The sequence below is a fragment of the Juglans microcarpa x Juglans regia genome, chromosome 8D, assembly GCF_004785595.1.
Source record: "Juglans microcarpa x Juglans regia isolate MS1-56 chromosome 8D, Jm3101_v1.0, whole genome shotgun sequence".
NCBI classification, from domain to species: Eukaryota; Viridiplantae; Streptophyta; class Magnoliopsida; order Fagales; family Juglandaceae; genus Juglans; species Juglans microcarpa x Juglans regia.
Window position 1 is genome coordinate 29,717,344 of NC_054608.1, and position 12,955 is coordinate 29,730,298.

General features: G+C 36.9%; 1 protein-coding gene across 1 annotated transcript; it reads right to left on the reverse strand.

Moving 5' to 3' along the window:
• Window positions 1-7,124: 7,124 nt before the first annotated feature.
• On the reverse strand, window positions 7,125-10,216 carry LOC121242403 (wall-associated receptor kinase 2-like). The gene is made up of 3 exons (XM_041140270.1): window positions 9,814-10,216; window positions 9,016-9,195; window positions 7,125-8,336 (listed from the first exon to the last, which is right to left on the reverse strand). The coding sequence occupies exons 1-3, from the start codon at window positions 10,199-10,201 to the stop codon at window positions 7,249-7,251; spliced, it is 1,656 nt and encodes a 551-aa protein (XP_040996204.1). The 5' UTR covers window positions 10,202-10,216; the 3' UTR covers window positions 7,125-7,248.
• Between the last annotated feature and the right edge of the window lie 2,739 nt (window positions 10,217-12,955).

Genomic DNA, 12,955 nt, shown 5'->3' on the forward strand with positions numbered 1-12,955 from the left:
CATACTGATTATGGAGGCGTCACATTCAACTTCAAAAAGCTTATCAAAGCTGGGAAGAGCAAGTACTGGTGTTGTGGACAACTTCTCTTTAATAGTATTAAAACTGACATCTTGCTCCATACCCCCACATGAATCGCCCTTTATTCATACACTCTGTGATGGGTGCCGCCAGGGAGCTGAAATTCTTGATGAACCAGCAGTAGAAAGTGGCTAGTCCATGGAAGCTACAAACTTGGCTAATGGTGGTGGGTGTTGGCCAATCATGGATAGCACACACCTTCTCCTCATCCACATGTATCCCTTCGGCGCTTACCACAAATCCAAGAAACAGTAACCTGCCACTTAAGAAAGTGCATTTCTTCAAGTTAATATATAACTCGTGATGGAACAGCACCAATAGAACCTCCCTTAGATGACTCAAGTGATCAACTTGATTGTGGTTGTAAATAAGAATGTCGTCAAAATATACCACAACAAATTTTTTGATGAAAGGCCTGAGAACTTGGTGCATGATGTGCATAAAAGTGCTTGGCGTGTTAGAGAGACCAAACAACATTACCAACCACTCGTAGAAGCCTTCTTTGGTTTTAAAAGACGTCTTCCACTTATCTTCTGGTCGTATTCTTATTTGATGATACCCACTCCGTAAATCAATTTTTGAAAAAATGTTCTACCTTATAAGCATATCCAACATATCAGTTAGTCCCAAAATGGGAAACCAGTATTTTACCATTATTTGTTGATGGCACGGTTGTCCGCGCACATTTGCCAACTCCCATCTTTCTTTGTTGATTAGCGCTGATACCGTGCATGGGCTCATGCTCTCCCTGATGATCAGTCTCTTATGAAGGAGGTCCTCTACTTGTTCTTGCAAGATATGGTGCTCACTGGGATTCATTCGATAGTGTGGTAGATTTAGTAAGCTCGCTCTAGGAACTAAATCAATGTGATGCTGGACATCACGCATGGGTGGTAGTCCCTCAGGTAACTCTTGTGGTGCGAGGCCTTCAAATTCAGTCAAGAGATATTGCACTTGTGAGGGTATGATGTGGGAGTCAACAACATCTTCTCCTTTCACCACCAGTGTCCCTATTTCCTCAGTTTCTTTTGCTTCTTCTAGGAACTGACTCTCGCTTATGGTAAACAAGACACTCTTCTCTTCAGCTTGTAAGGAGTTGGGACCCTTTTCCCCCATGGGCATTAACACTATTTTTTGGTCTCGCCACCAAAATGAAATAGTGTTGTTGTGCCCCCTGTAAGTGGTGTCTACATCGAATTGCCAAGGTCTCCCGAGAAAGTTATGGCAGGCGTCCATTTCCACCACATCGCACATAGCTTCATCTTTGTAGTATTTTCCAATGGAAAAAGGAACACGGCAAACGTTACTTATCCTTGCCTTGGCTCCCTTTTGGATCCAGCTAATCTTGTATGGATGTGGGTGCTTTTCCATCTTTAACTCCAATGCATTTACAAGAGCCTTTGATACTATGTTCTCATTATTACATTGCATACCTTATTGTTAATAGTGCAACGTGTCTTGAAAATAGAGTGCCATTGGTTTCTATCCTCTAGCTTAGGTGCAAGCAGCACTCGTTGAATGACACAGTTGATTGGCTCTCCTTCATCTCCTTCTACGAGTTCTTCTACTACATCATCTTCACTACTTTCTCCTTCTCTCGGATTCCCTTCACCTTCTTCTATCACATGGACTAATCGGCATGTGGGGCAATCATTGGATCGATGCCCTGGTTGGTTGCATTGAAAACACTTTCTTGCCATGGGCCTAGTATATGGGCCGTTGCTCCCTCCCTCCGTGTGCACTGGAGCCTTTGTATTTTGATTACTGCTTTCCTTTCTTTGTATCCTGCTATATGAGGGTGGAGGGGAATCACTCGGCTGCTGATGTTGGGTAACAGCCTTTGTTTGTGGTGCCTGATTCGATGTCCTCGGTGGTGGCCTAGCCAACTGCATCGCAATCTTCCCGGCTAGGTTGATTGCTTCTGAAAAAGCACAGACGGTATGTCTAATGCCTGTCCTTGTGGTGGGACCTTTAGAAAATGATTTTTAAGAAAAGAGAGAGGAATTACCGTTCGTTTTAAAACTTTTTACTTCCATACTCAGGGTGCAAGACTCTACATTATAAAATAAAATATGCTTTGAGAATAAAAGAGGTTTACAGCGGAAAACATCAATCCTAAAATAAAAAGGCCTCTCATATAATTAAAACTCTCATACCTAGACTTCTGTGCTCTTCCCCTTGGGCTGCGTCTGTCCTGACGCTTTCTGCTCATTTAGTTCCTGTAAGGGGAGGGACATACATAAAAACTAAATGAGTCGAATACTCAGTAGGTCATACAGTTAAAATATACTAACATAATTTTTCATTCATGCATTTATCACTCCATACATACTATACGTACATGAGACATACATTCATTTTGAAAATATCACTAGGCGGAGTTTTTCTTAAAGGGTTTTCTTTTCGTAAAACATCTCTCGTCAGTGCCTTCATTTCTCAAAGAGTTCGATGCATTCATACATTCTTTCTTATAACTTTTTTTGGCCGGTACACACTATTACGCCCCGTGTGTTGGGGTTAGCGGTCTTCCTTTGGACCTGGATTCTGCCCGTGGCTAGATTTGGGAATCCCTTTCAGTCAGGGGCAGCACTGGGTGCACCGCCAGTACTACTTAGCCGACATTGCAGTCTGCCCATTCCTTTGGTACCCTTTTCATTCATATGGACCTTACGTATTTTCATACATTGAAACGTTCATTTCTTTTCAGACATTTCCTTTCACTCAGTCATTTCCTTTTCAGTAATTTTCATTTGATAGCTCATTCATGGAAAAATGACATTTAAAAGCATGAGCTTAAACATCATCTTTCATGGCATCCATAAAGCATCAGTTCATAGGGACATTTTAACATCATCAGTTCATAAGGACATTTTAACATCATCAATTCATAGGGACATTTTAACACCATCAGTTCATAGGGACATTTAACACGTTTTCTTCGCATCGTTTAAAGCATCGCTTAAAGCAGAAGGCATAGACTTCACATCTCATTTCGTGAAAATACATACAATAGATACTGCGTATAGTTATCCATTCACATGCATACAATTAATACTTTGGTTGCATAAAAAGGGGCTGCCAAGAAGGGTCATACATACATATACCTTTGAACACTTAGCATGTTTTTTCATAAAACATAGTTTCCTTTCATTTCGCAAATCATCGTAAAGACAAATATTTCTTTTTCATTTTCATATCATTTAAAAAACTCTAGAAGAGTATAAACATAATACTTATCTAGACTCCATGCTATAATCATTTCAAGCAGTCTCATTCATGTGTATGTCAGATAGCAACCTACATGCATACACATAACCTTAACATCATTGTTTATCTAATGCATAAACAACTAAACTAGAAGTAGAACTACACTTTGCTTGGAAACACTCCTTCTATCCCGTGCTCTTACATGTCCTTTACTATGCTAAAATCTTCGGAATCTACTTACGATCATTTCCTCTTTCAAACTCAAGGTCTTACCTTGAGTGCTCATCCAATAAAGTGAACCTCCATGATTCATCTTAGGGTTAAGACACTAAGACCTTCATCTTATTCTTCTTATTAACCTTATCTCGATGCATGACTCAGACCAACTAAGTCATGCATCCCAATCCTAGACAATAGATATGCCACTTCCTACATTTGAGATTGTGCTTCCTCATCGTCATCGTTATTCTCATCCATGCATATCATACGACTTTAAGCTAACTCTGAGGCTCAAACATCATGTACCTATGCTTAGGAGAGATTATCCATTACATATGATAATCTGTTTGGCACATATGTTTCACCAGATTACACATGAACCCTACCTCCTTATCACTTAAGATCAATATATAACACGTTGATCACCTGCTTATATAAACAAGCCCATACTTCGATACTAACCTTCTTTTAGCCCAGCTAGCATGACTCTTTAGGCTACCTTTCCCTCTTGACAGTTCATCCCAACACTTGACATAACAAGACTCCATTCATAACTACACCTTACGTCACGTCATATAGCTTGAGACTACTCCCAAGCTACATTGTAGCCTTGTCACGTTAGCTGACATCCCGCTACGTCATTTCTACTCCAACTCCGAACTCATCATGAGTACGGTCCCTCACATACTCTTGTCACATTGTGACATCTCGTCACGTTCTCACTACATCGCTCTTACACTAACTCCTCACTCATCACAAGCACGACTTTTTATTTAACCATGTCACTTCGTGACATTCCCCCGCCATGCTTTCACTATGTTACTCTTACACTATTTTATCACTTCACATATACTCCCAGCCACAATTCAACTACATGGCGACACATGTCACCTCAGACTACAGGCCACATCACAACTACATCGAGACACTGTTCCACAGTTCCCGACATTACACATCATGCTCTACGCTCATCAACTACGCAACTATCCTTATCTTCACAACATGCCACACGGTGTATCGCTTCACCTCATGGAGTACACTCCACGTGTACTCCCTTCACACATGCTAAGCCACATTACCACTACGGCATACACGCCATATGGTGCATCACTCCACCACATAGAGTACACTCCACGTGTACTTCCTTCACACAAGCTACACCACATCACTACTACGACATACACTCCATATGGTGCATCACTCCACCACATGGAGTATACTCCACGTGTACAATTCCCATTCCATGTTACGCCAAGAGGGTATATTTCGTGTATACTCTCCTTATTCCACGCTACGCCACGAGAGTACACTCCACGTGTACTCTTCCTGATCCACACAATGCCATATACTTCACAACCACACTTCAGAGCACAATCCACAACGACACAACACACTTCCCAACTACGTCCAACACTTCACATACACAGCATAACACATCACATCACCACACTACACAACAAACTCCATAAATATTAATAGCAGAGTCCACAACCTAACCAACCAACTAACATAATAACAATGATAAGGAAAAGAGAGTTATACCATCGTCGGGATAACCCATGCGTTACTCGTTGTCCGGCACGACTAGTGGTGTTGAAAGCCACTAGCTTGGCGGTAGCGGTCACTACTGTGACCTTACAATGGGACTATCTCGGGGATCGGATCTAGGATTCTAGTGGGTAGATCTGGGCTATGCGAGGGTGGCCAATGTGGTGGGGAGTCCATGGGTGGTGGCTAAGGCTGTGTACAGTGGCGCTTAGCCACGTACAATGGCTGTTTGGATAGCTAGGTGTGGTCATATAAGGGCTCATGGTGGCCTCGTGGTGGCGGTGAAGCGCGGAACATGATGGATCTAGCCATGTACAGTGCATACGAGAGGGGGAGGATGCATGTGAAGGCTAGGGGCGTCTGGAGACTATGGCCAAGCATAGAGGGGCTGAGGGAGGTGTGGTGAAGCTAGTGGTGGCATTGAGGTGGCTCCATAGTGGCTAAAGGCATTGGATCTGGGCCGTGAGATTGAGGAACACCCATGACAGAGTGAGAGAGCGTGGGGAGGAGGAAGGCTTGGCTGAGCATGGGGGTAGCTAGGGGAGGTCGTAGTGAGGGAGGCTTGGCTGGGCATGATGATTAAAACGTGGGTAGCAATCCATTAAGAGAGTAGGAGAATAATGAAAGTGTTCCATTTCATTTTATCTCATCTCATCTAATATTACAACGTTTTTAAATTTTCACCCAAACTATAATAAACAATTTAACTTTTTCAAATTCTAAAACAATAATAATATTAAAACACAATATTCTAACAATATTTTATTCAACTTTCAACTTTTATCTAAAACTATCTCATCTCATCTTTTGGATATCTAATTATGATATGTGCAAGGAACTTGGAACCCACAATAAATTGGGATGAAGATTTAGAGAAATAATTGCTAGTCAAAACTCTTGTTTTTAGTTTTTAGAAAAGCAAGATCAAAAGTTTTGAAGACTAAAATTTATACCCACAAAGAGCATATGAAAAACCAAAAATGCTCATTGTTCCTTCACGAATAAAAAGAAAATAATAAAATCTATACAACACAAATCAAACCAAGAAGCAAGCGAAACTCAAGAATCGATTTTTTCAATGAAGTATGCATGAAAGAGCACCTACTGAGGAACTTGTCTCCGACTTTGCTTCCAAGTTCAAGGATTATAGGCCATGTTAGCTCGACATGAGAAGCAAAGACAATTTTGCTAATGGGAACTTGTCTTTGACTTTGCTTTCATTGTTATGGCCTTTGCAAGTTCTTGGTCGAAATGGGGTTCGATCCTCAAATGGGAAGATACATTAGACCTAATTTATTTGAGATGAAGAATTATAAGTTCCACGTGCAAGTCATCTTTAGTACTTCATCAAACAATGGAGAGGGCGTAGATCTATATCATGGGTTCAATAACTCGTCAAGATTCTCCAACTGATATCAAAGAAAAGCGAGGCGAGATGTGCAAATTCGAGATTTTCTTTTTTGAATATGGGCAATAATTCTGTACATCTTAATTTATTTGCATAAAAAGAGAGACGAACGTATCAAGTTCCGAGTACATGTTTAAACTCGACTTTACACTACATTCAGATAAAGATGCACTCTTTACAGAAAACCATGTTAAGGCGAACTCCACATAATTAGGAAGACAAGAGCCACCCATTGAGGGAGTGAAGACCCTCTTGAAGAGGGTTGGCCACTTGAACTCTAGATATCCCATTTTATTAATCATGTATTGTTTAGTTTTAGTTTCTTGTCCCTTTTTTCAACTTTTTTTCCCATATTTTTCTTGATGGCTGAGGCCGGGATAAGTGTCATGATTCTATTAATTAATTGATGCTAATTGCTAATGTAATGTACCTAGGAACTGAAGAGTACTTACCATGGAACCCTCAGTACATTGTGCAAGACAGGTACAAGTTGTACAACTTCTTTTACATAAACATTCTTAAATTGTCAAGAATTGAGAATTATTGAGGGAAAAGTAGACTCTTTAAAGTAGGATGAGATCAAACTTATTTGTTTACCGAGAGCAACACAAAACTGTTATAGGTTACATCCAACTACATAAATTTAGTAAAAGCGAGAGAACCAGAAAATGTACTGAATGATCTGTGGTAGAGTCTACAACATTATTACACAACATTAATAGGAATGTAGAAGTTCATGAATGGATCTCATTGATTTATATAAGTCAATTATTGTGCACTTAACTACTTATCGACCATCATGTAGGGGTTTCAAGAGTTGGTTTATCATGCTATCATGTCCACTAACTGCACTTGCAGAAGAACCAATGCCAATATCAATGTTAAAAGGGAGTGTAGGTGTACTAAGCAAGTATTCTGTTTCTTCTGTGGTTTGATTATCTTTTCCCCATGTATGCTTTTCCATATTTCTCAATCCTTCTAGCTCCATTGCCACTTCCATCATAGTGGGCCTATCCTCCCCTCTTAACCTTAAGCACCCTTTTGCAAGATTAGCAACTTCCTTTAATGGCTCAATATTACCCTCATTGACAATGTGATCCTGAAGAATGTGAAGTAGACGATCCTCTTTCACTGTAGAAACAAAATACATTGCTAGGTTTTTATAAGTTTCAGGCCTATTGGTAGAAATTGCCTCTTCACCTGTCAGCAGCTCTGCCAACACAACACCAAAGCTGTACACATCACTTTTTTCCGTTAGTTGGCCAGTTTGGAAGTATTCAGGGTCTAAGTACCCAAGAGTTCCTTGCACCAAGGTGGTTATTTCTGTTTGATCAAGAGTTATCAACCTCAACCTTGAAGCTCCAAAGTCAGCCACTTTTGCTGTGTGGTTATCATCTAATAGTATATTAGTGCTTTTCACATCTCTATGTATAATTGGCATAGAAGTTTCAAAATGTAGGTATGCAAGGGCTCTTGCTGTTTCTGTTGCTATCTTCAAATGTTTCTCTGATGAAAGAGGAGAAGCACGACTTACCTCATTTATAAATTGTTCAATTTGGCTCTTATCATAGACTTTGGACTTTTTTATGGCAACCTCTTTGTTATCGGGTAATACTCCTTTGTAAACAGTTCCATAACCCCCTTTGCCAAGGACTCTACTCTCATCATAATTGTTGGTGGCCTTTTTAAGCTCATCATTACTAAAGATTTTCGTTGTCTCCATGGACCTTCCATGATTCAAAATATGTTCTTGTAACATTAAGCCACCATTTTGTTGGAAGTACTTTTCTTGGAGTTTCATGAACTTCCTTCTTTTCAATCCCAAAAGTACAGAAGAACCTCCCAAGAGCAAGACTAAGAGACTTATGCTGATACCTGCACAAAATGAATTCTTAAGTAAAGTTGTGACTAAAATCCAATGTTTCATTCTTTATGTTTGAAAAGTGCTATAGATAGAAGGTGATTTCACAAAAGTAAACTCATACAAATTGATGATACGGTAAATCTATTTTACAATAATTGTAGTATTGCATATATCTAGACATGTCAGTTTGTGAGTTTACAATTTTATGAAATCATCTTGTAGCTAAAGCATTTCTCTTCATCTTTACTCAATACCAGTATTATCTGCTTTACAATTTACAATCATTTTGAACCAAGTTAATTAAGAACCAATATTTAGGACTGCGGAATCAATATTTGAGCTAGAAAGTATTTACATAAGTGATTACCTCATAAGCTAGCATACATATATCTACCTTTGATAGCTTTCAAATGTGGTTGATGTTAAAGCCAAAATAGTAAATTATTTTCAATTGCCTTTAATCTTTCTTCCAGATACTAGAATGACACCAATTGGCATCTATAACTAATTTTCTTTGATCTGCTTGGACTGATAGTTTGGAAGTCTTTATGGAGTTAAAAGTTCAAACAAATTAATTGATAACACGCAAAATATATAAATACAAATAATGTTACGTATAGTTTTTTTAAATGGAGTATCATGCGGAGTTTACGCAATTTAAGATTGTACAAATCATTTATATATACTTACAAAGTGCAATGATGATATTCTTAGAATTGCTTGGTTTAGGAATAACGGGAGTGCAACTACTTCCATTTCTCCACCCATCTCCTTGGTACCCCATGGGGCAAGAACAGCTGTAAGACCCCATATGGTTGACGCATGCATTATCATCGCACTCGTGATTTGGAGTTTTACACTCATCAATATCTGAAAACATTTATCAATATCAAAACTCACATCCATCGGTATATGTCAACAAAAAATCTTCAATATGATGTCATTTAGCAGCGAAAACTAGCTAACTAAGAGCCCTCTCAATAATTTTTGTTTTTTTTTTTTTTAAGGTACGTACATCATTAAAATTCATTTTCTTTATTTTATCAACTCACTTTTATAATATAGTTTATCTATATCATCTAAGTGATTTTTTTAATCCTTTTAATTTATTTTAAATATTTCTTCTAACTATCAATAAATTTGCAATATCCTCATTGCAATATTTCTCTATATACAATTTTATATAATTATGTTCTATACAAAAAAAAAAAAAAAAAAATTGATTCTAAATATATAAAAAAAACTGAGATTGTATTAAAAGATTATTTTCAAGTATATTATAAGAATATTCATCGTTTTAATAGTTATTAAAGAATATTTTTAAATATCTTATAAAATATTCATTTTCGACATATTTGTAGAATGATATTCTCGGAATATGGATTTGATGGAACATCACAGAACTCAGCCTAAAGAAAACGAAGAAATTAAAAGAAGATTGACTATGAAATTACCAAATTAATGCATATATAGATAAGCATTAATTACCTTGGCAACCATCAAAGAGATATGGGTTTCCTTGATAGCTTGAGAAGCAGTTGCAGAGATACCCAGGACTGTTTTTGGAATTGACACAATTACTATTAGTTGCCTTACATGCGTATCCTGCAGTATTCTTCTTAGCATCTTCGCATGTCTGCTTCCCAACTGCCCAATCTAGCACCAAGGGAAAAGCACGTTTATCCTGCATATTCTGAAGATCTAAGGTGAAAAACTTGTATGCTTTTTCTTCCACCACAAAGGCGAAACTACATGGATTGAATTCACTCACTTTGGAGTGGTTTTCAGGGCTCCTAGCCCTTACATTAAAATCTTTTATTCCATCTGGAATATGAGTCTGGCAACAGCCTATACCAGAGCAAGAATTGTTAACCATGTCGTCGATGCTGTCACAGACTAACACGCATCCTGTTGCATAATTCTTGTTTGAGGATGAAGTACTTGAAATGAGCCCCTGAGTGTCACAACCGATGGCTGTGAGCACATTCTTTGAATACGAGATGGAAACTCTTGCACTCTAAGAGAGGTAGAGCTGCGATTGGGATTGTAGTCCGATTCCAGTGGACAATTACGGGCTACATAAGCTGAGACTCGTAGTTCACCATCCAATGATATGTTGCGTACCTGTATGTTGCCTAAGCGCAGAAATGGTGTATGAGTAATCGTCTCGGAGTTGGAAGAGGAGAAAGAGTTACAAGTAATGAGAAAAGATGAGTCAAGGTAGCAGCCTACGGATATTCCAAATGGATAGGGGATGTCAACCGATCCACATGTTCTGTTGCAGTTAGAATTGGGTTCAGCTGCTGCTGCTATAAATATTGTTACTGAAATTACAAGTACCCCAAGCAGGAGTTTTATAGCTTCTTGCGGCGGAGGAACAGTTTGAAGCGAGGAGGACATAGCTTGCATGCTAGTTAATCGCCTTTTTCTGTCTCTCTAATGTTCTGATCTATTCTTTCTTTCGTTCCTATTAATACTTAGAAGATTTCTTTATAGGAGCCAAATAGTCAACTACTACTGCGCATTTGCCCAAGCTAGTCTACATCAAGAAGTCCCTTTTTTTTTTTTTTCCCCATGAAAGTCAAGAAAAATACATTTCTAAAGATAATCTAAAAATATATTTATTTCTTAGGATAGCACGGCAGCTACCGAGAGAATCTCCAATGAGTGCAATTCTTGTTCGTATTTTCTTTATTTTCATATATTTTTTTAATCATCTTTAATATTTTTTTTTTAAAATAAAAAATTTATAACATCGTTAAAAAATATTGATTAAAAAGAAATTAAAAGAAATTAAAAAGTTTTATTGGAACACACCATCGGGATGCTTTATCGGGCCTTAATTATTTCTTATCTGAACTAGTTTGAAGCGTGGAGGACATAGCTTGCATGCTAGTTAATTTCCTTTTTCTGCCTATCTAATCTGATCCATTCTTTCGTACGTTCCTAGTACTGCTTACTTAGAAGATGGCCTTATCTTTATTGGAGCCAACTATATGCTACTGCCCATTTGCCGAGATCACTCATCATTCAACTAGTCAAGAATTTTTATTTTTATTTTATTTTTATTTTTTTGAGCTACTGAAGAAAATATATTAATATCTGAACTAGTCAAGAAATTATATTAATATCTCATTTCTTTGAAGGGTATTCGGGTGGAGGCAACTTAATATATTGGTGACATGCATGGAAAGAGTCTAGATTTAGAGAAAAAGTTATTCTATTCACAAGCTAGTATAGATGAAAACACATAATTCACTATTACACGATTTGATTTACTGTATTCAAATTTGCAAGTTTTTCTTACAAATCAAATTTTGATATATCAGCAATGTAGAGTGTATGTCATCTACATCGACTTATGAATAAATTTTGTTTTTGACAAAAGTCCATGATCTCTTAGATTTGATTAAGAGATCGAGTCAACGAATTTTGATCTTCATAAAATCGTTTAAATGAACATTTGATATAAAATAAGAGGACAGAATAGTGAGATGAGAATTTTTAGTTTCAAATTAAAGTTTAAAATATTATTTTTTAATATTATTATTATTTTAAAATTTAAAAAAATTGAATTGAGATTTGAAAAAGTTGAATTGTTTATTATGTTTTGTGCAGAAATTTGAAAAGATTATATGAAAATTTTGTGTCTCGTCTCACTTGTCAAACCTATCAAAGTTTCTAAGAAGTAAGCAAGCATCGACCATATGATGTTCACTAGGCTTAATTAAACACCTCCAAGTAGCAGCTGGCTGCGTTGACGTAGAAGATCGAATCATAATTAATAGATAATAATTAGGATTAGTCAAGTGGAAATTTGATTTATTATCTGTAAATCGATGTGTGCACTCTGTGGCTCAATGGACAGTAACTAATTTTATTTTTAGCTGCATACATTTTGATTTATTATCTAGATGTCTGTTGTTTCTTAATATCCACCCTAAACTCCGTATCATTATTATTATTATTTTATAATAGATGCAAGCTTACTCAAAAAAATAAAAAATTGAAAATTTGATTGGACCGACAGAGAAATAAACTAAATAGTTAGCTGTACATTTTTTTAGTCTGCTCTAGGTGCCCAAGTCTAAGATCTTGATGATCACTCTTGTCCAAGACATAGAAAAGTCGCGAGAGAAATGGCGCTTAATAGAATTTTAAAATTATTTTTATTATAAAATAAATCAAACTTATCATATGTAATTACGTTAATTTTTATTTTTATTTTTATAAAACTTCTTTATATTTGTAATATTTCTTAAGTCGTAACCGAACATTTATTCCATAATTTCACACTTCTGTTTCAAAATGAAGTACTGCCCCCTTCTTTTATATTTGGATCAGTATCTAAACGATATATATATATATATATATATATATATATATATATATATATAGTTGGATTACCCTGCATATATAATATATGTAATTTATTTATTAAATTATAGATTATTATGGACATGTCACGTGATAGATGCTTAACTCGGCAAAATCTTTATTGCTAGATTTGAAAGTGACTTGGAGGGTTTAAAAATATTATATAGATAAAAAATAAAAAATAAAAATAAAAATAAAAGGAAGGACCCGTAGGAACTGAGTTATTAACAAATGAGAGGAATCTACACTTGAG

Coding starts and splice junctions, on each gene's coding strand:
- LOC121242403 (XM_041140270.1), bottom strand. CDS start 10,201: ATGGTTAACAATTCTTGCTCTGGTATAGGCTGTTGCCAGACTCATATT. Junction 9,196..9,813: donor TCTCTTTGATGGTTGCCAAG/GTAATTAATGCT, acceptor AAATGTTTTCAG/ATATTGATGAGTGTAAAACT. Junction 8,337..9,015: donor GAATATCATCATTGCACTTT/GTAAGTATATAT, acceptor CATTTTGTGCAG/GTATCAGCATAAGTCTCTTA.